Source organism: Aquarana catesbeiana, linkage group LG03 (assembly GCF_042186555.1).
Source record: "Aquarana catesbeiana isolate 2022-GZ linkage group LG03, ASM4218655v1, whole genome shotgun sequence".
Lineage (NCBI taxonomy): Eukaryota > Metazoa > Chordata > Amphibia > Anura > Ranidae > Aquarana > Aquarana catesbeiana.
Window position 1 is genome coordinate 15,539,242 of NC_133326.1, and position 26,168 is coordinate 15,565,409.

At 41.5% G+C, this 26,168-nt stretch overlaps 1 protein-coding gene across 5 annotated transcripts in view; it reads left to right on the forward strand.

The window, feature by feature from the left end:
- MEGF11 (multiple EGF like domains 11) overlaps nucleotides 1-26,168 on the forward strand; it is an 838,162-nt gene that overhangs the window by 726,950 nt on the left and 85,044 nt on the right. For 4 of the 5 annotated variants that reach the window (XM_073618306.1, XM_073618307.1, XM_073618309.1 and 1 more), the window contains exons 18-20: nucleotides 288-416; nucleotides 3,868-3,996; nucleotides 4,132-4,365. In XM_073618306.1, coding sequence (XP_073474407.1) covers nucleotides 288-416; nucleotides 3,868-3,996; nucleotides 4,132-4,365 — 492 coding nt within the window. The remainder of the gene's footprint in view (nucleotides 1-287; nucleotides 417-3,867; nucleotides 3,997-4,131; nucleotides 4,366-26,168) is intronic. The other variant, XM_073618308.1, reaches the window with a different exon arrangement.

Genomic DNA, 26,168 nt, shown 5'->3' on the forward strand with positions numbered 1-26,168 from the left:
AGTGTAATATGACTTGTCCCAACTCTGTAACTGCCATTTTTGCTGGACTTCTTGGCCTTGGAAAAATAATGGACCCACTGGCAGAATCAACAGGTAATATGATTGTGGTGAAAGGGTGTTAATGCTAGTGGTAGACTGCATTGTGTGTAATTGCTGGTTTTGCTCATTGTTCCAATTTCAAAACTAAGATAAGTTTGAATGGAAGCCTCTGAAACTCAGTAGTGGCGGGGACTGTGTCTCCCCATGTCTATCATTGGGTGTATGGTGACGTTATTCTGGTTCTGCAGGGTGCCCATCAGCCTTTTTTGGAAAGGACTGTGCCAATGTCTGCCAGTGCCATAACGGAGCCGACTGTGACCACATCACTGGGCAGTGCACATGTAGGACAGGATTCACAGGCAAACACTGCGAGCAGAGTAAGTGACCTGTCAGCCAGCGTCTAGTCCTGCACAACACATGCAGCCCACATACAGCCTGCATTGAACAATGTCCTGTTCTATGTCTGTCTGTCTGTCTCACCTACAAGATCCACATAGGAACTGGGCTATGGGGGGGGGGGGGGCATTTACATTGCATGTTGTCCCTTCCCCAAGTTGCTGATAAACCATCCCCAGAGATATGGACAGAAGATAAAAAAATTAAAATTGTGTGAATATGTAACTAATTAATCACATAGACCAGGGATTTGCAAACTTTCAAAACAAAGGACCAGTTTACTGTCCATCAGACTTTAGGAGGGCCAGACTATGGTCAGTGGGAGAAGAAAAGAAGAAAACGCCTCAGACTTGGTGGTCAGGTGATAAATAAAAATTACATAATATCTGTGGTCTGTAGGAGGAGGAATAGTGCCCCGTCATTGGTGTCAGTGGGAGGACGAGTGCCCCACCATTGGTATCAGTGGGAGAAATAGTGCCCCATCATTGGTATCAGTGGGAGGAATAGTGTCCCATCATTGGTGTCAGTGGGAGGAATAGTGCCTCATTATTGGTATCAGTGGGAGAAATAGTGCCCCACCATTGGTATCAGTGGGAGGAATAGTGACCCATCATTGGTATCAGTGGGAGGAATAGTGCCCCATCATTGGTATCAGTGGGAGGATTAATACCCCATCATTGGTGTCAGTGGGAGGAATAGTGCCCCATCATTAGTGTCAGTGGGAGGAATAGTACCCCATCATTGGTATCAGTGGGAGGAATAGTACCCCATCATTGGTATCAGTGGGAGAAATAGTGTCCCATCATTGGTGTCAGTGGGAGGAAGTGTCCCGTTATCGGTGTCAGTGGGAGGATTAGTGCCCCATCATTGGTATCAGTGGGAGAAATAGTGCCCCATCATTAGTGTCGGTGGGAGGAATAGTACCCCATCATTGGTATCAGTGGGAGGAATAGTGCCCCATCATTGGTATCAGTGGGAGGAATACTGCCCCATTATTGGCATCAGTGGGGGGAATAGTGCCCCATTATAGGTATCAGTGGGGGGAATAGAGCCCTGTTGTTGATGTCAAATGAAGGAATAGTGCCCCATTGTTTGGTGTCAGGAGGAGGAATAATGCCTTGTATCATAAGAGGAATAGTGCCCCAAGGGTCAGACAAAGGCAAGCAAAGGACCACACCCGGCCCGCAGTTTGAAAACAACTGACGTAGACTATCAAAATAATGTATAGTAGGTAATACTTGGAGATAGGGGTAAAGGTTTGGTTCTACATTCTTTAGGTGATGATATGATGTATGCATGCAAAGCTGCACAGGAATTAAAGTGTCCATACAGCCAAATGATGTCTTTTTAGCTTTGGATAGAGTAGGGAAGGGTTAAAACCTGTGCTAGTTCATTTGTTATTTTTTTGCAGTCCACATCCTATAGGGGAGATTTCCCATCACTTCCTGTCCTAACGATACAACAGGAAGTAAGAGGAGATCTCTGCAAAGTGATGGAAATCCCCATCCTAGGTAGTCGTCCCCAGAACAGATATCCCCATAAGAAGATTTCCATTCTATTCCTGATTTAATGACTCTAAAAATTTGGGGTTTTTTTCCATCACTTTTTGTTTCAGTGATAATGATCACTAGGACAAACAGAGAAAGTGGAACTAAATCCATCGATTTACCTGTATCCCAAAACTGTTACATTCAAAGCATGCCGTGAACGATAACCGTCACAGTTGCTTGTGCCCCCAGCTGAACTGTCAAGCCATAAAATTGTTGGTGTCATAACTGATCACATGTGCAGCATCATGGCGCCTGCAGATCAAACAGAGGCCAAGATGGCAGCTTCCTTGGCTGTAAAGGATAGGAGGGTTTAGTTCTGCTTTAAATCTGACCTCCAGGTATGATGTGTATTGTATAGTTCTATTGGTCCAGCTTGGCACGGTGTAAGTCTGTATATCTCATACCCGAGGGGTCGCTGGGGAAGATGACAATCACTGGAGTACTGGACGCTACCACAGTAATAGCCACTGTTTTCCAGGTTTTGTACCAAGTGACTCCCCTTCTGCAAAGGGGGTCAGTCAACCGGCACTGCTGCCATTCATAGAATGCCTTTAATTTTTTGTAACCACTTAACCGCCGGAAGGATTTACCCCCCCCCCCCCAATCCCTCTTATGACCAAGCTAAATTTTGTGATACGGCACTGCGTTAATTTAACTGACAATTGTGCGGTCGTGCAACGCTGTAACCAAATAAAAATTGACGTCCATTTTTTCCCCACAAATAGAGATTTCTTTTGGTGGTATTTGATCACCTCTGTGGTTTTTATTTTTTGCCCTATAAACAAAAAAAACACACCGACAATTTTGAAAAAAAAAACAAAAACAATATTTTTTACTTTCTGCTAAAAAAACACATCCAATAAAAAAAATGTAAAAAAATCAAATGTCTTCATCAATTTCGGCCAATATGTATTCTGCTACATATTTTTCGCAAAAGGAAAAATCCCAATAAGTGTATATTGATTGGTTTGCGCAAAAGTTATAGCGTCTACAAACTGTGGGATAGATTTTTTAATTTTTAATTTATCTATTTATTTTTGACTACCCTGTTTCCCCGAAAATAAGACCTAGCGTGATTGTCGGTGATGGCTGCAATATAAGCCCTACCCCCCAAATAACCCCTAGTTAAAGTCCTTGTAGGTCTTATTTTCAGGGTAGGGCTTATTTTTGTGGAAAAAGGGTAGGGCTTATTTGGGGGGGTAGGGCTTATATTGCAGCCATCACTGCCAATCATGCTAGGTCTTATTTTAGGGGAAACAGGGTAGTAATTAGAGAATGTTTGGATCAGTTGAAAAAAAAATTGCAAGGCATTTTGTGACTGGCGGCAGCGCCTCCCTGTGGTCACTTTGCAGAAGGGCTTGGAAGGGTACAGTGAGCAGTGTAGTAGCACTAACTACTACAGTGATTGTCAGCTTCCCCAAGCAGACCCTCAGGTTTGAGATATACATACGTACATTGTGCCAAGCTGGACCAACGTGTACCTATGCAGTACCTGGAGTTCAACTTTAATCTCCCAAGCAACAGTAAAATACAGACAGGGGTTCTAGCCCTACCCTACTCTATTCAAAACTGAAAAACAACTGTTTTGGCTGGAGAGCTACTTTAATCTTTAACAAAATACGATTGCAAAGAGATCACGATTGGCCAAACGGCGATTGCCTCCATAGACCTAGCTCTACACAGAAGGTGTGATCAGAATAGAAGCTGCAGGACTTTATTCCGATCAATGGTCCGTTGATGTGTTGTTGTGATGGCCCTTCCTATAGTAATGTGTTTAGCAGCAACGTAAGGCTTGTATTATAGATCTTCAAATGTGTGTGTGTGTTCATATCTGCGCTGCGGTCCCCATGGCCTTCAGTGGTTTCCTTCTATTTCCCTGCAGAGTGCCCACCGGGAACCTTTGGCTACGGCTGCCGGCAGCTGTGCGAGTGTTCGAACAACGCCACGTGTGACCACGTCACGGGGACCTGCTACTGCAACCCTGGCTTCAAAGGCATCCGCTGCGACCAGGGTGAGAGACGCTAGGCGGTGCGCCAGTAAAATCAGCTTCGGCTTTCTCAAACTTTGAAACCGTTCCGAGGTGCGGCGTGCCTGATAATGAAAGAGTTTTTATTCTCTGTGTTCCTTTCATTTTTTTTTTTTGTAGCTGCTCTAATGATGGAAGAACTGAATCCTTACACTAAAATCAGCCCGGCTCACGGCTCCGAACGACACTCGGCAGGGGCCATCATTGGCGTCATCGTCTTGCTGCTCATCATCATGACTTTGTTGGGGCTCTTCTTATGGTACCGGCAGAGGCAAAAGGACAAAGACCATGACATGCCAAATGTGTCCTACACCCCCGCCATGCGCATGACCAGTACGGACTACCCTCATACAGGTGAGTTGGACAGCTTACTGACATTTTGTATTATATTGTATTATATATATTTCTCTTATGCTCTTTGAAGGACGCACCATAGCAGGGGTGTCAAACTCAATTTCATCGCTGGCCACATTAGCATTATGGTTGCCCACAAAGGGCTGGAGGTATCCGTAAGACTAGGTGTCCAGAGCACCCTACCCCCCTACCCCTTACATTAGATGTCAAGAGCTCCCCCCACCAATAGAAGTCAAGAGTCCCCCGCCATCCCTTACATCAGATGTCAAGAGCTCCCCCCACCAATAGAAGTCAAGAGTCCCCCACCATCCCTTACATCAGATGTCAAGAGCTCCCTCACCAATAGAAGTCAAGAGTCCCCTCCTTACATCAGATGTCAAGAGCTTCCTCACCAATAGAAGTCAAGAGTCCCCTCCTTACATCATATGTCAAGAGCTCCCTCACTAATAGAAGTCAAAAGTACCCCACCATCCCTTACCCCAGATGTCAAGAGCTGCCCCACCAAAAGAAGTCAAGTGTCCCCCACCCTCCCTTACAACAAATGTCAAGAGCTCCCCCACCAATAGAAGTCAAGAGTCACCCCCTCCCCCCTTACATCAGATGTCAAGAGCTCCTCCACCAATAGAAGTCAAGAGTCCCCCACCATCCCTTACATCAGACGTCAAGAGCTCCCCCCGCCAATAGAAGTTAAGAGTCCCCTTCCTCCCTTACATCAGATGTCCAGAGCTTCTCCACCAATAGAAGTCAATCGTTCCCCACCCCCACCTCTCCTTACATCAGATGTCAAGAGCTCCCCCACCAATAGAAGTCAAGAGTCCCCCACCATCCCTTACATCAGACGTCAAGAGCTCCCTCACCAATAGAAGTCAAGAGTCCCCCACCATGCCTTACATCTGATGTCAAGAGCTGCCGCACCAAAAGAAGTCAAGAGTTCCCCACCCCCACCTTCCCTTACATCAGATGTCAAAAGCTCCCCCACCAATAGAAGTCAAGAGTCCCCCACCATCCCTTACATCAGAGGTCAAGGGCTCCCTCACCAATAGAAGTCAAGCGTTCCCCACCCTCACCTCCCCTTACATCAAATGTCAAGAGCTCCCCCACCAATAGAAGTCAAGAGTCTTGTCTTCCACCCTCCCTTTCATCACAGAGCAACCCCCCCTTTACCTTGTGCTGCTGCTGGGAAGAAGCTGGGGGCGGAGCTGGGAAGCAGAATGTGTAGGGTCTGAAGGAGGAACAGAGGAGGGCTGGAGTCAGCTTCTGGAAGTCTGCTGAATGCTGAGACCGGGGGGGTGTGAGTCCCCCCCCCCTTACATCACATTTCAAGAGCTCCCCCACCAATAGAAATCAAGAATCCCCCCCCCCCTTACATCAGATGTCAAGAGCTCCCCCACCAATCGAAGTAAAGAATCCCCCCCCTTATATCAGATGTCAAGAGCTCCCCCACCAATAGAAGTAAAGAATCACCGCCCCTTACATCGGATGTCAAGAGCTTCCCCACCAATAGAAGTCAAAAGTCCTCCACCTTGCCACATGTTTCAAGACGGGAACATCTCTTTCTCAAGCCACCAGGGGCAGTTATCTTTTTATTAATGAAGATATTAATTACTGCACTTAGCGCCCTCTGGTGTTCTTTTTTTCTAAACTAACAATTAACCCTGGTAGAGAAGATGCAGCCCTAATGAAAGAGAGGATTTTTAGGTTTTCTCGAGTTGTGCTTTAAGGGCTCGTTTACACTTACAGCTGTATTGCGGCACCTCTGAAAAGCGGCCCATGGAAACTTTTAAGGACATATATGGCTTTTATTTGGCACACAATTTAAATAAAATATATGATTTTTGATTTATTTTAGGCGTAATAATGTGTTAAAATGTGAAAAAACTAATAATTACGTTTTCCTAAATTTTATTTAATTTTCATTTTAATACTGTAATCTGATCATTTCAACATTAAACCTCCAGCATCGCAGATGAGCACTGCAGCCTGAAGGTGGCAGTGTTTATCTGCAAACTAGCCTTCAGCTTGCATAGTGATCACATGATTAGGATCCTGGTTCCTGATTATTAGGGATTACCTGAGCTGTCAGCTATAGCGGTTATTGAGAGCCCCCAGCCGTGCTAAGCATTGGCTGAAGGCTCTCAAGGGGAAGAACGTTTATAAGCATATCCCCAGAAAGGGAAATCATGCTGGGGAATGTTTGTATACAGATGGTGGGCAGCAGTGCCGAGACAAGGTCATCTAGAGCCCAGAGCCTGCCAGTACACATCCGCCCCCCCCTGCTAAAATCCCCCCTCCCAGCACAAATTTTGCCCCCCCCCAAAAAAATGTCACCCCTCCTATCACAAATCCTCTACCCCTAAAATTTCCCCTCATAGTACAAATCTTCCCCCCCCCCTTTAAATTCCCCCCTCCCAGCACAGATTCCCTCTCCAACACAAATCCCCCTAAATCACCACTTTTAGCACCCCCCAAACTTCCCCTCCTAGAAAAATACTCTCTGCTGCCCACCCAAATCACCCCTCCTATCCCAAATCTTTTTCCCCCGCCCCCCCCCCGACAAAAATGCCCCTAAAACACCACTCTTAGCACCCGTCCCCCAAAAAGTGTCTTAGCACCCCCCCAAATTCCCCCTTCTACAACAATACTTTCCCCCTGCCGCTACCACCCCAATCCCCCCTTCTAGCACAAATTTACTTCCCCCCTCCCTACACAACTCCCCCTAAATTACCACTCTTAGTACCCCCACCAAAAAAAAGTGTCCTCTCCTAGAACAATACTTACACTCAATTTCCCCCCAAATTCCCCCTTTCAACACAAATCCCCTGCCTCCCCCATCTCCTTGTAGCCCCCCCCCCACCTCACATGATACCACAGTGCCCAGGGCAGCCGTCCCTCCTGCCCACCCCTTGTCCTGGCCCTTGTGGGCAGAAAGGGATATGCGTCATGTCGGCTATCAGACCTCCATCGCAATACATTTTTTCAGGCACACCCCTAGAATTCATTATCCAAACAATAGCCTACCAGCATCATTGTTGAAGCTCTAGGCACTGTGTGCATGGAAAATGCATGCAGGGTAAGTTTCTTTTTAATATATATATTTAACCAATTACTACAATTTCTTATAAGCTTTAGGATGCTAAATTGATTTTAAATTTTTTCAAGACTGCAACTTTCACTAAAATAACTAATAACTAATAACTGGTGGTCATGCCATGAAGATCCTTGTCACCCTATAATAGGTGTGTCTGGATACCTCTTTGTTTTTGTCTCTCAGCTGTGTTCCTGCATTGTCACCCTGTCCCTTGGGCTTCCAGTAGGCACTACAAGTGGTCCTTTCTACGCACATTTTGCGAATGTGGTCCACTGTTGTCACCATCAGAAAATACACCCTGAGAAATGGCTGCATAGAGGCTGCAGAAGATCAGCAGTCCTAGGATGCAACAAGGGGTGCCAAAAACACCTTGTCCCCATTTTCCCCATGTTGATGAGGACAAGGACCTCTTCCCCACAACCCTGGCCCGGGGTTGTAGGGGGTCTGGGGGTGGGAAGCTTTTAAGTTGCACAGAACATACAATAGAAGGAAAATTAGTTTATTGTATCCTAAACTATAGAGAACCTTATGAATCCTCTCAATGTCCCTTGCACCCCCTTGCCCTAGAGTTATCCTGCTGAATTTAGCTGCAAATATGAATGGGTGACCCAATGAGGTATATAAAATGAAGAAAGAAGTATCACAATTTCTAAAGTTTTAGACTTGGTGCTGCCCCCTCTAGCCTTGCTGCCCTCAGCTTTGGCCCAGGGGTGCCATTATGGTAGATACAGCACTGGCTATATGCAACTTGCCAGCTGTGATGAGGAAGGGTTCTGGAAGCACAGCTTTGAATTTTGGGGTGCCTGACGAAGGCTCTCAGAGCAAAATAGTCTCGTGTATCAAAAGATTCACATTCCAAAAATGTGACTAGTAACCACCGATGCACTGAAGCATCGGCAGTCAGACAGTTATGCCATACCTGCGGTTCCTGGGGTGCAAAAAAATTATTATTTTTTTACGTTAGATATATTTAGCCCCATGTCTACCAACGTACTTTTAGAAATGTTCTGATATTCAGGGGCTTAAAGCAGCTCACGGCTGCCAGCAAAGGGCTTTCAGGTAAAAGTGATCCGGGTGTCTCTAGAGCTGCCCGATCACCTTATGGGTTCTAAAAGTCCAAAGTAGTTGCCGGGCTATCCCGTTCCTCCAGAGAGCCAATGACCGTGGTAAACTGCCAGAGCTTTGAGAGCAGGAAGTGGTCAAGAAAAATCCATTACCCTTTGAAACTAATAAACCTGGAAGTGACAAGTATTGCATCTCTTCCAGGTTCACAACTATCATTCCCCATCAACTGGGGGAATCCTAACAAAAGGCAATGTCTGCTTTTTCATATTGCTGTAGCCTAGCACCTGGTTACATACTCCCCCCCACTAAAACTCTTTGGTCCCCAAAGATGGGACAAAAGTCCTTTAAACGCATAAGGGGAGATTTACTAAAACTGGTGCACACATAACCTGGTGCGGCTGTGCATAGGAACAAATCAGCTTCTAACTTCAGCTTGTTCAATTAAGCTTTGACAACAAAATGTGGAAACTTCAGATTCTGTGTGCACCAGTTTTAGTAAATCTTCCCTGTAATGTCCATGGCATTAACTTTTTAGTTTTAACACGTAACTAATTTATCCTACCTGGCTGGTAAAGCTGAGAGCAAAGAGTGGTTTCATGTCTTTGAAGTTTCACATTCGAAAAATATGTTTCACACCCAAGGGCTTGTAACCACTGATGCATTAAAGCATTGGCATTCAGACAAGTATGCCCCACCTGCACTTGAAAATGCCATGTTTTTTACGCTAGACATCTTTAATCCCTTGTCTACCAACATACATTTCTAAACGTCCTGGTATTCAAAGGCATATGAACCTGTAAAGACTTTTAAAATTCACCTATGGAGAATTTTGGGTACCATAGTTTTCACTTTCTCACTGGTGCATGCAGTGTTATGGCTTGACATGTTTGGCATCTGATTACTGAACGGAAACCACATATTTTATATTCTAATATGGGTCAATAAATAGCTGCACAAATATTGTGCGCCAATAAAATAAAATGCAACTGCCACTTTTGTACTCTCCAGGGTCTCTGCTTTCAGAAAAGATCTAATTATTTGGGTTTTAATCCCTTCATGATGAGGGTAAAACAAATCCAAATGCCTGAAAACAATTTTGCAACTGTGACGTGTTAATAAAATTACATATCATCACAACTACTTAGTGTATCCAGGTGGATTATACTGTGTTTTTTTTTTCAGGAGAAATTTGGCTTTCATTTGGTGGTGATGGTAATGGATATCTCCTGATTTTTTTTTTTATCAAAGGAAAACGGACCCAAAATAGCATTATATATATATTTTAATATTAATATTTTATTTGTATTTTTTTCATTTAGCTGTACATTTCTTGCTGTTACCATGACTCACCACCAAAGAACAACCCTAAATAAATTTTCCTGCTCCTGACGATCGCAGAGATACTTCATATGCGTATGTTACTTGTTGTTTGTACCCCTAGTACAGTCCAGAAACAATAGTGTGCATTTTGCTAATTAAAAAATACTTTAAAAAAATTTCCTACCTAAAATATATTGACCTGACCTTTGACCCTGGCCTTGACTCTAACACTAACCCTGGCACTGACCTAGATCAAACCCCGATCTAGCTATTTATTCTTATTATTTTTATTTGTTTTTGGTTGTTTTTTCACACACTTATGTTTGTTTACATTTTTCTCCCCTACAAAGAGAGAAAGAAACAATGTATTATATAATGTATCCTGTATGTAAACAATGTATCTTCCTCTCCATTCAGAGGAGAGAAAAACACACAGGCAGGCTGCACAATGACTGCCAATCAGAGGCTATCACAGCAGTCAGGTGATCGGGAATCGGGACTCCCGATTCCCAATCATTAGTACGGGATCCGGGGATCTCGGTGAGAGCCTGGTCTCTGTGCTGGGCGTCTGCTGTGCAGTGCGCTCCCAGCACAAACATTGGTACGACATTGATTGACAGCAGCAGGAAACCAATGGCGCCGCGCTGCTGTCTCAGTCAATGAGGAGGGGAGTCCTGGATGGCCGAGACATTCCTATAACATCGCTGGAGCTAGAGGGACCACAGGTAAGTATTAAAGGGGCTGATGGGGACTGCTAGACACAGAAGGCTTTTTATCTTAATGCATAAAATGCACCTTCTGCCTTTACAATCACTTTAACCGCTTGCCGACCAGCTGTCGTCATTATACTGCGGCAGGTTGGCACGGCTGCGTGAATCGGCGTAGTGTACATCGACCATAAGAGCGATAGGGGGCACATGTGCCCTCTGCATGACGCCAGAGCCAATGCATGTGGTCGGAGGCTGCGATGTCTGGCGGCCACCCGCGATCGCTCCACAGAGAGCCAGAACAGGGATCTGTGTATGTAAACAAACAGATCCCCGTTCTGACAGGGGGGTGGAGAGAGAGAGAGATCTGCTGTTCCTAGTGATCAGGAGAAAAAGGGGAAAAATGGGACTTTAAATGAGGCGGATGCCTCCATCCCGGTTTCATATGAAAAAAAGGAGAAAATTGTGGGACTTTAAATGAAACATGCAGTCAGCATTGGTGGGTGTAGAAAGCGGTATATTTAATGTAAATCATGATTAAAAATTCATACAGTGAAATACATGATAAAACAGCAAAATTCATATATATACATATAGGAACATGAAATAAACATGACAGTATGTAGGCCCCCCCCCTGCTACATTAACTGAGAAACTTTCTATTGTTTGAAGTTGCTGATAACATTGCAAATGTCCATACAAATGAAAAATACATGAAAACAATTAAACGGTTAAGGCATTGCATGTACTACGGCTCTACGCGTTTCGTGGAGTGTGTTAGTCCACTCATCAGGAGCGCCAATGTCTTTGATCTGAAAAAAAGACAATGAAAAATGTCTAAGTTACTGTCTTAAGGGGGAAGGTACACCCAGGGAAAGGATGTGATATGTGAAAATATACTCTGAATGGTACTCACAACCGCCATATAGAGATGCAATCTTGAGAGCTGGAGACTCTCCTAAGGGTATCTCTAAATGGCGGTTGCGAGTACCATTTAGAGTATATTTTCACATATCACATCCTTTCCCTCGGTGTACCTTCAAACAATAGGAAGTTTCTCAGTTAATGTAGCAGGGGGGCCTACATACTGTAATGTTTATATCATGTTCCTATATGTATATATATGAATTCTGCTGTTTTATCATGTATTTCACTGTATGAATTTTTAATCATGATTTACATTAAATATACCACTTTCTACACCCACCAATGCTGACTGCATGTCTCATTTAAAGTCCCGCCATTTTCTCCTTTTTTTCCTAGTGATCAGGAACAGCGATCTCTCTCCTCCTCCAGTCAGTCCCCTCCCCCCACAGTTAGAAACATCTCCCAGGGAACACAGTTAACCCCTTGATCTCCCCCCTAGTGTTAACCCCTTCCCTGCCAGTGACATTTATACAGTAATCAGTGGCTATTTTTAGCACTGATTACTGTATAAATGTTACCGGTCCCAAAAAAGTGTCAAAAGTGTCCGATCTGTTCTGCCGCAATGTTGCAGTTCTGTTAAAAATCGCTGATCACCGCCATTACTAGTAAAAAAATAAATAAAAAAATGTATCCCCTATTTTGTAGACAACTATAAACTTTTGCGCAAACCAATCAACATACATTTATTGTGATTTTTTTTTTACCAAAAATATGTAGAAGAATACATATTAGCCTAAACTTAAGAAGAAGAAATTCATTTTTTTGTTTTTTTTTTATTTGGGGATATTAAAATTGTTGCTCTTTTTTTTTTGTTTATAGCGCAAAAAAATAAAACCGTAGAGGTGATCAAATACCACCAAAAGAAAGCTCTATTTGTGGGGGAAAAAAAGGACATCAATTTTTTTTTTTTTTTGGGTACAGCGTCGCACGACCGCGCAATTGTCAGTTAAAGCGATGCAGTGCCGTATCGCAAAAAAAATGGCCTGGTCATTAAGGGGGCAAATCCTTCCGGTCCTTAAGTGGTTAAGTTAATGACAGGTCACAAATGCAGGGTGTGTGCCTGCACCGGATCGCATTGGTACAGAAGTACCATGCGATCCAGTTGCAGCGTGTTTCCAAAAGTATTCATGTAAATAGGCCAATAGTGGTTAAAGTAATTTATAGCAAAAAAATGCAGATTTTGTAACACGTGTAGGAACAATTTAAGGATTAAAGATATAAAATATCTATCTAAATATATCTATATCTAATATCTATCTAAATATATCTATATCTAATATCTATCTATAATATATCTATCTATTATATATAATCATATATCTATTTATCTATATCTATATCTGACTTGGTTAAATTGATGATAGGGAACTCCTATCCTCATATTGATTAGTGGTTCCAAATTAATAACAACTACTGCAGTAGAGAACAGAGACAAAAGATAAGCTCAGCATCTTTCTAAATTACTGTTCTGCTTTATTATGACGCAATTGAAGGTTTTTATGTACATGATTACGTAGGTATCACATTAATATTACAATTGTATGTTTATGGTAACAAGGGGCGTTACATAGGCAGGCTAATTCTAATCAGGACTCAAAAGAATGTAAACATTTACTGAAAACATTATTAGTGCCGTGTGCACAGTGAGGGCAATACATACAAAATAGAATACAATTATATACAGAACTTACAAATTTCCATTACAGTCTCCCCTCTTTTGATCAATATTTTGATCACTAACCATACCTGCTATCACCTTTAACCTGGAACTTCCACACCCTTAGGTGAAGGTAGTCCTGACCAAAGAGGCAAAAAAAACTCCATTGTGGAGAAAATAATAGCTGAGCAACTTTTTTCATTACCAAATGACTTTTCATTGTGAAAAACAAATGATTGATAAGACATATTTACAGAGTACTGGCTGTACACTCCTGTGGCCAGAATGGCCTTCTAGCTGAATTGTGGGCATGCTGACTTATCAGCATATGTAAACACAGACAATTCTACATAAAATAGAAGACGTACAAAAGACAAATATGACTTCAACATGGCTAAACTACTTCTCAAATATATATATCCCTTACAATTAAAGTAATTGAATCAAAAAGTACCCAAGACTGTGATCACAAGAGGGAAACAAATCAAACACAGAGATTTCTTTAATTTAGTCATTTTTGCAGTGTCTGGTGTGGGTCCAGGTGACTTCTCCTTCAAGTTTTGCAAAAACTGTACATGAAATAGATGCTGTATTGAGTCTCCAAACATTTCCTTATATATTAGATAGAAGAGGAGCAGCGCTGTGAGAAATATTCCATGTGATGAACTATTACAAAAAAATTAAAAATTAGGATAAACTCCAAGTTCATAGGTTATATAAACAGCTGGACTGTCCTATTAAGAACCAATCTTGATGGTAAATACGGGCCGTGAATATGAAAATCAATGAGTCCTTCACCACACCAATGTGATAGTAAAAATTGTGCGCTTACCAAATGGCAAGCTTAGAAGAGCTTGCGACCTTAACCCGGTCGGGGCCTTTCAAGGTGGAACCATCAAGGAGAGACACACCACTTGGTTTGAATTAGGCACACTGTTCTTCAGTTACCACTCTAAATGGAGATGTGACCCCAGGCTAGGGATAAACCTCCAAGGAGGTATACCAGAAAAAAACGGAAAGCAACATAGCGTAATCCTGCTTCCACTTTTAATAAAATCAAAAAGAAATGCACTTACATGTAAAGGATAACAATAAAACATTAGAGCCGGCCGGCTAGAAAGCGAACGCCCGTCCTGTAGACTGTAGACGGTAAATGCAGCACGTCAGCACGTCAGCACGCCCGACGTACGTTTCGTCACACTCTGACGTCGTCTGGGGCACGGGCGACGCACTGACGTGTCGCATTAATATACTGAAGCAACGTAACCAGACCTCATACTGAGGACGGAACCGGAAATCACCTTGCGTTCCACCAGTTTAGGGCGGATGGCACAAAAACGCCATCTTAAATGTGGGAATGTGCGTAACATTCTATACCGATTTCCGGTGTAAACAGAGGAAAACCAACTTCCGTTCCTAAATGCAATTAACCACAGTAAGTGGGATTCCTCATTATCAAATGTGTAAATAAAATTATATTAATTAAAATTAAATATTACATAAATAAATTAAAATAAAGCCACTTATTCCAACGAGAAAATATAAGTGGAAATAAAAGGGAATAAAAAAATATCCCATCAAATCCCATGCCGTGTAGCTAATAGACAGGAAAATCATTCACTGCATATATAAAGGCGTCCCAGAGCCTTTCATAGCTCTGTGAACGCCCAAAACTGTATAAATAAAATGACTAATCAAATTGAGGATAGATATATCTAGAGGAAAGGAAGGTGATTTCTCCCATCTATGGAGAGCATTAGGAACACCATATACAAGCAGAGGGATATATAAACTGTGAACTAAACCAAATTGGGAGGATAAGGAGTACTATTTATCATGTACTAGTCCCAGATCCTCGCAGGTACTAATATGACACATACCCCATTAGACAGACACACTTCTTCATTGGAGCATCTACAATCCCAACAGAGGTACAAAGCCAATATGTCTAATTAACAGTGTAAAGACTATTCATTAGAGGCATCCAAGAACCCTATAGGAGTCGAAATGAATACAAGCCGGAAGTTCTGAGAATCATGCATTATTCATGAATTATCGATAAAGGCATTAGTGTCAGTGTCAATATTAAGCCCATAGGGGGCATAGCATTTAATTTTGTGTATCCAGAGCATCTCAAGTTTTGAGATGCTCCTAACCAAAGAACTACCTCTCCAGTGGGGACGATATCTGTCGATTCCTAAAAAAAGTGTTTTGGAGGGGTCTTTATTATGTGTGATCAGATAATGCTTAGAAACAGAATGTTTCGGGAAGCCATTCAAAATGTTAGTGATGTGTTCGTTTAGACGAACGGAGAGTGGTCGCCTAGTCCTACCCACATATTGTAGGCCACAGGGGCACTGCAGTAAGTAGACGACCCCCTCCGTTGTACATGTAATGAAGGGCCTAATATCGTGTTCCTCGTGAGTGCTATTAGAGGTGAATTTCTGGGTTCGTCTGGATGTTACGGAGTTGAGCCTGCAGACACGACATCTCCCACATTTATAGTACCCCTTCAGATTGTCAAAAAGGCCCTGAATGCCTCTAGTGGGTGGGTCAAGAACATTGGGGGCCAATCTATTCCTAAGTGATGATGCCCCTTTAAAGATCACTTGTGGTTTGTCTGGAATGACAGTTCTCAGAATCGGATCATTCCAGACAAACCACAAGTGATCTTTAAAGGGGCATCATCACTTAGGAATAGATTGGCCCCCAATGTTCTTGACCCACCCACTAGAGGCATTCAGGGCCTTTTTGACAATCTGAAGGGGTACTATAAATGTGGGAGATGTCGTGTCTGCAGGCTCAACTCCGTAACATCCAGACGAACCCAGAAATTCACCTCTAATAGCACTCACGAGGAACACGATATTAGGCCCTTCATTACATGTACAACGGAGGGGGTCGTCTACTTACTGCAGTGCCCCTGTGGCCTACAATATGTGGGTAGGACTAGGCGACCACTCTCCGTTCGTCTAAACGAACACATCACTAACATTTTGAATGGCTTCCCGAAACATTCTGTTTCTAAGCATTATCTGATCACACATAATAAAGACCCCTCCAAAACACTTTTTTTAGGAATCGACAGATATCGTCCCCACTGGAGAGGTAGTTCTTTGGTTAGGAGCATCTCAAAACTTGAGATGCTCTGGATACACAAAATTAAATGCTATGCCCCCTATGGGCTTAATATTGACACTGACACTAATGCCTTTATCGATAATTCATGAATAATGCATGATTCTCAGAACTTCCGGCTTGTATTCATTTCGACTCCTATAGGGTTCTTGGATGCCTCTAATGAATAGTCTTTACACTGTTAATTAGACATATTGGCTTTGTACCTCTGTTGGGATTGTAGATGCTCCAATGAAGAAGTGTGTCTGTCTAATGGGGTATGTGTCATATTAGTACCTGCGAGGATCTGGGACTAGTACATGATAAATAGTACTCCTTATCCTCCCAATTTGGTTTAGTTCACAGTTGATATATCCCTCTGCTTGTATATGGTGTTCCTAATGCTCTCCATAGATGGGAGAAATCACCTTCCTTTCCTCTAGATATATCTATCCTCAATTTGATTAGTCATTTTATTTATACAGTTTTGGGCGTTCACAGAGCTATGAAAGGCTCTGGGACGCCTTTATATATGCAGTGAATGATTTTCCTGTCTATTAGCTACACGGCATGGGATTTGATGGGATATTTTTTTATTCCCTTTTATTTCCACTTATATTTTCTCGTTGGAATAAGTGGCTTTATTTTAATTTATTTATGTAATATTTAATTTTAATTAATATAATTTTATTTACACATTTGATAATGAGGAATCCCACTTACTGTGGTTAATTGCATTTAGGAACGGAAGTTGGTTTTCCTCTGTTTACACCGGAAATCGGTATAGAATGTTACGCACATTCCCACATTTAAGATGGCGTTTTTGTGCCATCCGCCCTAAACTGGTGGAACGCAAGGTGATTTCCGGTTCCGTCCTCAGTATGAGGTCTGGTTACGTTGCTTCAGTATATTAATGCGACACGTCAGTGCGTCGCCCGTGCCCCAGACGACGTCAGAGTGTGACGAAACGTACGTCGGGCGTGCTGACGTGCTGACGTGCTGCATTTACCGTCTACAGTCTACAGGACGGGCGTTCGCTTTCTAGCCGGCCGGCTCTAATGTTTTATTGTTATCCTTTACATGTAAGTGCATTTCTTTTTGATTTTATTAAAAGTGGAAGCAGGATTACGCTATGTTGCTTTCCGTTTTTTTCTGGTATACCTCCTTGGAGGTTTATCCCTAGCCTGGGGTCACATCTCCATTTAGAGTGGTAACTGAAGAACAGTGTGCCTAATTCAAACCAAGTGGTGTGTCTCTCCTTGATGGTTCCACCTTGAAAGGCCCCGACCGGGTTAAGGTCGCAAGCTCTTCTAAGCTTGCCATTTGGTAAGCGCACAATTTTTACTATCACATTGGTGTGGTGAAGGACTCATTGATTTTCATATTCACGGCCCGTATTTACCATCAAGATTGGTTCTTAATAGGACAGTCCAGCTGTTTATATAACCTATGAACTTGGAGTTTATCCTAATTTTTAATTTTTTTGTAATAGTTCATCACATGGAATATTTCTCACAGCGCTGCTCCTCTTCTATCTAATTTTGTATGTGTGTATCTCATATTTTAGCAGCTGCTTTATATATTTGATCAATTATTTGTTACATTAGATTGGGTTTATTTCACAATTTATTTTATTTTGTCAATAGGTGGTTTTGCATTTAATATAGCGCGGTGATTTACTCTGTTTTTTCTGTATTTCCTTATATATAAATGTCTCTTAACAATCCACAAGTCACCTGGCTTTAGTTTTAGATCCTTCCAAACTTTTAGGATCTGGAATTGGGGAGAAAACACATAAATGAGTTTGTAAAAAACCTTAAAATATCAGCAACATTCTCTGTGAGATCCGAATGGAGGACTTCAGCTGCTGAGACAAAATATAAGCAAGTGAGTAACACACTCCCAAACCAAATCCCATAGGGAGAGAGTCCAACATTCCCCTTAGGGGCTTCATAAAATATAAGAAAACATTCAGGCAAAAGTTTTCTAGTTTCTTACTTTACTTTGTCCACTACATTGTAGACAGTAAGGGGTGTAAAAATAAAACCTCAAAACTTCTAGTAAGGACTCTCCTATAAACATGATTTCCTCTGTTACTCTCTGTACTTTCTGCACTCTATATTTACAAACTACTTCTGATAACACTTTTTACTGTGGCCTTTGCAGTAGCATTTGCCACTGGACATCCAAAAAACATGTCCATACAGACAAAATGCATACTCGTAAGATCCTAACTTGGGCATCTGGATATATCTTTTTTGTAATCTCTGGAAGGGATGTTCAGCTTTTGGTAACACCTTTGGTAACAGGTAAAACAAGAAGTGGTGTGTTATAAAAACAACTATGGAGAACCCTGGCTCTATCCCACGCTCATTTACTAAGGCAGCCATAATTGCTTGTGACTGGTGACACGGTCCATGTGTCAAGCTGGAGGGAAAAGAGTGGCTGGCAGACATAAATGATCACCTTTTCCAAAGTCCTGTTTCATAAGAAGTTGCCCCCTGTGGACCACTTGTTCTTCTCGTTCTGGGGTCCTTAAAGTTGAATTATTAATCCCAGCTATACTGGGCCAGAACTGGGGTGGAATCTGTGAGTTGCACAGACCCATCAAGTGTCCGGGGCTGTAAATGCAGCATCCTTAGTCACCTGGTCTGCTTCCATGTGTTAAAGTTAACCTCAGCAAGAACCTGGAAGGCTGAAAACAGCCGATCAAATTAACTTGGCATGCTTTATTGGTTTACCTGCCGAAGTAAAAACAAACTTCTGGCCCTTCAAATGGAACCAAAAGCTCTCTATATCTCGACTATCTATATAAATATACACTCTTTTTATAGCTCACAGGCTTTGCTAAAACATGGAGCTCTGCTTCTTGAGCTGGGCAAAAAGGATCCAATGACTTTGAATACAGAGTATCCTTCTGGGTGATAAACTGCATACTCAAATCTACAAAAAATGTAATATCTGGGTCTTCAGGGAGTGTGTCCTGCACTGGGCTCACAGCAGCTGATTCCTACACCATCAATTTAACACATGTGTCTTTTCCTTTCTTTTGAACAAATGTACGCATTTTTCATTGTTATATTTGTACATAAACAAACTCATATTTTAAACCTTTCATTAGACAAACATTTAGTTAGCTGTATATTTGCTGCACAGAATGTCGGACCATTAAAAATTAAATGTTTGACCAAAACAATATCTAACTTTGTCTAATAGCACCTTTGCATAAAAGCTACAGCTCTGATATATCGGGATGAACCCTTCATTACTGGGTCCAGCTTGCATAAATATATTACAATGGCTTGTTTTCTATCATGCTATTTGTGTAAGAACTCCAGTTTCATGTTTCAAAAGACAACTTTTTCCTGGCAATATTATAATAAATGATAACAATACCCTGCGGTCATGGAGAGATGCCCATAAATCCAAAATGTTCTTCTGCTTATACCACTGTACTTACAAGAAAAAGGGGCACATCATTTCACAATCCACACATTCTACTTTGGATTTCAAAAATAAAAATAAATAAAAACAAAAGGACCAATCTGTATGATGGACCAGAAAGCATCAAAAACTATAAAACAACTGGCTGCATGTAGCATCTATCCTAACAGGGTGTGTGGACTTGATGTGATGGGTCTGTTAGATTTAAATTTTATTTATTATTACTCTCACATCATGGACCGCACATCAAGTTATTATCAAAAACCTTAAAATTTCATTTTTGTAGAAAAACTTCTTATGTATCCCATCCATCTTGGCTTTGTTAAATATTATGGCAGCTGTATTCCAAATAACAACCTCATCTTAGTCTTTTTTTTCTCTCAATAAGGGCTTATTGAATAAATGTAAAATTACAAAATTGTTATCTTAATCTAAACTAATCCCATTTTTACAAATTTCCCCAATAACCTGGATTTCATTTCCAACCAAAGGTTGTCTAAACCAGTTTCATTATATCTATATAATTGTTAAACTCATATTAGAAATGAATACTCATTATTACTTAATTTTACTTAATTTCCCTTTTTTAAATGCACGGTTTCCACTATCAAAGGATATTCAATTTGTGTAATACACGGTTAAATGTAACCTTCATTTTACCATGTCTAGAAAACAGATTTAAAAAATAATTGTGATCTCATTGTTTACCATTAGATTCGTTAACCCGACACATTTTGTTATAAATGTTTTGTCTAAAAAAAACTGGAATTGGCATGGTGTCCTTCCAGCTTATCACTGACCATATTCTTTCATGAGAGCAGAAATGAGGGGGGTCACATCTGCGTACATGACACACATAAGCAATAGAACTAAAGGTCCCAGCATTCACACACACATACACCAATATCTCTCTAAAATCGCTTACTTTTTTCCCATTTGTACACAACACATGCATATCATTCTCTCACTTTCTTTTAACTCTCATTAATATTTTCCTGCCTTAAATTCTGCATTCCTTATTTTGTTCAGATATCTTTTTTATCTAGCTTCTATGATCAGACGGGCAGTCAGAGTGCTCATCCCATCTTCCCTCTCTGACAACATATAAAGTATTCTGTTTTACCTCTAATTTCTCTGTTTCTGACTCTAATAGTTGTAGTGCCTGACCCCAAATTCATCCCACAACTTAACATGAAAATGTCCCTTTCTGTCTAGTGTTAATGTCAGCCTTGATCCATCCTGCTCACATAGATAGCTGCTTCTCTAGCTGTTTACTCTGCATGATTCTTAGTCCCCGTGGACCTTGGTTACCCATTGTGGATCCCTGTCCACTTTAACCATTAATCTAGGGGCTCAGTATAGGTAGAACCGCACCTTCGGTTCATATATAGCGCTCCTCTTGCGCTGGGCATTTTTGAGGGTCTCTTACCCTTCATTCCCTTACTTAATTCAATGCCCATAATGACTGGCCAGTCTTCTCTCTTCTCTACGTGTGCCTATACCCTCTTGCCTCTAAACTACTTTATCTAGCAGATGTACTACATATACCTGTGAACAGCACTATTCTTCACTTTCTTATCTATACCACTCTGATGGACAATAGACAGGGACAACATAACATATAACCACCAATCAATACAGTTCGATTAAGGGGAGTAAAATAGGTACCCTTTGTCCCGAAAATGCCTTACCGATCAAGGAAGTCTGATAACGCAAATGTAAGCAAAAGGCTTACCTCAGCCGGCTGATTATCAGAAATTCCCGGATCGTCTCAAGCTCCTCGTTTCGGATACTCAGGGTCACCTGGAATCCCCTCCTAAGGCAAGGCTCGCCATGCTGACTTGGTTAAATTGATGATAGGCAACTCCTATCCTCATATTGATTAGTGGTTCCAAATTAATAATAACTACTGCAGTAGGGAACAGACACAAAAGATACGCTCAGCATCTTTCCAAATGACTGTTCTGCTTTATTATGACGCAATTGAAGGTTTTTATACACATGATTACGTAGGTATCACATTAATATTACAATTGTACGTTTATGGTAACAAGGGGCGTTACATAGGCAGGCTAATTCTAATCAGGACTCGAAAGAATGTAAACATGTACTGAAAACATTATTAGTGCCGTGTGCACAGTTAGGGCAATGCATACAAAATAGAATACAATTATATACAGAACCTAAACATTTCCATTACAATATCTATATCTATATATCTATATATATATATATATATATATATATATATATATAGATATAGATAGATAGATCTATCTATATATATATATATATATATATATATATATATAAAATATATCTATATAAAACATAGACAAATAATTAACGCCTGCAGACATCTGTGTGTATGTAGCCTAAAGTCTGACAAAGGGAATAAAGAATATAAAGCCTGATGAAGGGATCCGAATTATCCGAAGCCTTGCATCTTTCTTAACTCAAGAAAATCTCTCAGACTCCAACCTCTCTGCATAAATCGAAGGCTAAAACAGAGACAATTCTCTACTAGAGCAAAGAGTTAAATGCAGCCTATGGAAAGTCTCACACTGGATGTAAAACGTTAATGCTATTATACTTGACAAGGGATTATTATAATGCTCTGGATGTTCCATTGTTCATTGTGAAACGCTCAGCATGGTAATATCTGGTTCAGTTTATACACCTGTGTGCTGGGATAATGAGCGGCATACTGATACAGATATAGACGATCATTGTTGGTATATCAGCAGAATTCTACTGGAATAAATTTTATACAATATCTACACAGGGGCATAGGTAGAGGGGTTGCAGTGGTCCCCACTGTGACCCGACCCCATGCTGTAGGGGGCCCATGCGGCCCTCTTGTACACTTGGATAAAAGGGTGATGGGGGCGGCGGCTTGTAGAGGAACCGATCCCTCCATGTAGCTGCTGAACGCCCGCTTCTCCTCCGCTTCCTCCTGCAGAAATTAGGTAACTGCAGGAGGGAAGTGGAGGGCATCAGTTTCTCTACATACCGATCCGTAGACATGTGCGCCGTCAATAAATTTGTTTCATTCCGTATTAGAATTAATTCGTATTTCGTAATCAGTGTCCGAAATTTCAGACGAAATACGAATTTTCGTTAGGTTTGTTAACTTTTTGTAACAATTACGAACGTTCGTTATGATGAATTTATCATCCCTGTGCTGTGCTGACTTCCTGGGGTTTTTAACTTTTAGGTTCGATAACTTTTCGGAACAATTACGAATGTTCGTTGGGAATTTGGATCCGAAATTTGTTAAACGAAATTGCGTACTTCGTACAAAATTTGGAAGCATATCAATTCGTATTTCGGATCCTCCCGAATGGACGAATTTACGGAAATTCGTATGAATTTTCAATTCGTACGAAACTAATCGCACATGTCTACCGATCCGTCCACCCCCCTATCCCTGTCCTGCTTTCCCCGGGGAACTGTGTGCTTCCCCCCCCCCCCCCTCGCTCCCTGCAGCACTGCTGGGTTCCCCCCCCCCTACCTTCCACCGGCTGCTGTCAGGATGGAGAGCTGGGAAGGGGCCGGTAAATGTGTCGGTACTGATCACTGACTCTGGTTTTTGTTTTGTTTTTAATTCAAAGCTGAGGCATAGTAAACTGTTTTTACTGTTCTTCCATTTATGAATGAACGGGACGCTCTGTACAGAGCTCTTCCTGTTCATTCATTCTGTGCTGAGGCTGCAGAGAAAGGGAGGGACGAATCTGTCCTCGGCCCCTTTCTCTGTCACAAAAGTGAGACATCTTTAGACCCCTGAAATTTCACCAAAGTCCCCCAAGGGGGTCCTAAAAAAATAATAAAAAATTGTAAAAAAAAAAAAATAAATAAAATAAAATGGTAAAAAATTAAAACAACAAACTACTGACACCAGTGACGGAGCTTCCAGTGTCACAAAGGTTGCACTTGCCACTGGGCTCTGGCGTTCTGTCACCATGGGGGGACCCCAAGACGGTAGGAAAGTGTCCGGCTCCAAGATCGTATTAAAGGGTACCACGATTGGAGTAAAATGGTAAGGGCCCCAGTCAAGGGCCCTTCATGGTTTCTTGCACCGGGTCCCTGAATGTTCTAGTTGCGCATCTGCCTCTACAGTATATGTCAGCCCCATCATGTCTCCGATCTGACCTATCATCCACCTCTCCACAGTATATGTCAGCCCCATCATGTCTCCGATCTCACCTATCATCCACCTCTCTACCGTATATGTCAGCCCCATCATGTCTCCGATCTCACCTATCATCCACCTCTCTACCGTATATGTCAGCCCCATCATGTCTCCGATCTGACCTATCATCCACCTCTCTACAGTATATGCCAGCCCCATCATGCCTCCGATCTGACCTATCATCCACCTCTCTACAGTATATGCCAGCCCCATCATGTCTCCGATCTGACCTATCATCCACCTCTCTACAGTATATGTCAGCCCCATCATGTCTCCGATCTGACCTATCATCAACCTCTCTACAGTATATGTCAGCCCCATCATGTCTCCGATCTGACCTATCATCCACCTCTCTACAGTATATGCCAGCCCCATCATGTCTCCGATCTGACCTATCATCCACCTCTCTACAGTATATGTCAGCCCCATCATGTCTCCGATCTGACCTATCATCCACCTCTCTACAGTATATGTCAGCCCCATCATGTCTCCGATCTGACCTATCATCCACCCCTCTACTGTCATTCACCTCTCTACAGTATATGTCAGCCCCATTCTATCTCTGATGTGACCTGCCATCTACCCCCCTACTGTTATTCACCCCTCTACAGTATATGTCAGCCCCATCCTGTCCCCGATCTCACCTGTCATCCACCTCCCTACTGTCATTCACTTCTGTCCAACCTTTCCTCATAACTAATATCCTCCAGACCCTTTATTAGCTTTGTTGCCCTTCTTTGTACTCGCTCCATTTCCAGTACATTCTTCCTGAGGACTGGTGCCCAGAACTGGACAGCATACTCCAGGTGTGGCCGGACCAGAGTCTTGTAGAGCGGGAGAATTATCGTTTTATCTCTGGAGTTGATCCCCTTTTAATGCCAATATTCTGTTTGCTTTGTTAGCAGCAGCTTGGCATTGCATGCCATTGCTGAGCCTATCATCTACTAGGACCCCCAGGTCCTTTTCCATCCTAGATTCCCCCAGAGGTTCTCCCCCCAGTGTATAGATTGCATTCATATTTTTGCCACCCAAATGCATTATTTTACATTTTTCTACATTGAACCTCATTTGCCATGTAGTTGCCCACCCCATTAATTTGTTCAGATCTTTTTTCAAGGTTTCCACATCCTGCGGAGAAGTTATTGCCCTGCTTAGCTTAGTATCGTCCGCAAATACAGAGATTGAACTGTTTATCCCATCCTCCAGGTCATTTATGTACAAATTAAATAGGATTGGTCCCAGCACAGATGTATTCCAGTGCGTTTTTGATGATTTTTTGATGCAGTCCAGTGCATTCCCCCCCCCCCTCTTTTTTCTTAAACCTAAATAGGGACATGTATGTTCCGGTGCGTTTTTGATGCTTTTTACAGCCTTCCAGTACAGTCCAGTGCAGGAAAAATGCAGCATGTTCTACTTTTTTACTGGAACGCACTGGTGTGAACTATGCCATTAAAGACCATATAACATACTTTCCATGTGTTTTTGATGCAGAAAAAAAAAACAAAACCCTGGACTGCATGTGGTGTGAAGTTGCCCTAAATACAGCTGGATAAAACAAAAACTGTGTCCGTCTTCATTTCAGGCTGCAAAGCAAGAAAATGTGATTTATTTTAAAGGGCTTGATTCTTTATTATACCCACTATATGTATCTTATCTTAATGTATCTTAAGATATCTTGTTATATTAAATAATGACAAAGTTATTGATGACTAAACAGTAGACATGTGCAATTCGTTTAGTTCCAAATTCGTTTTTTAACGAGTTTTGACAAATGCGTTAATTCAGAAATATCTGAATTAATGAAAATCCGTTTAACAAATTTTTGCGGAAATTCGAAAATCCGAAAATTTGAAAAACATTACTTACTATTAAATGATAGGTATTGGAATTTCCTTTCAAATTTGGCTGTTAGTGAACGTAACGAATACGAATTACCCGAAATAATGAATTCTGCATCTAAATGAATAGAACAGAACAAATTAATAATAATAAATAACAATAATAATAAAAACGTATTATTATTATTTCTTATTAATTTGTTCCGTTCCATTTGTTTAGATGCAGAATTCATTATTTCAGATAATTCGTGTTCGTTACGTTCACTAACAGCCAAATTTGAAAGGAAATTCCAGTACCTATAATTTAATAGTTAGTTATTATTAGTTAGTTATTTCGAATTTTCAGATTTTCTTTCTTATTTTTGGATTTTCAAATTTACGGAATTTACAAATTTTAGAATTTATGAATTTACAAATTTTAGAATTTATGAATTGCGATCATAACTTT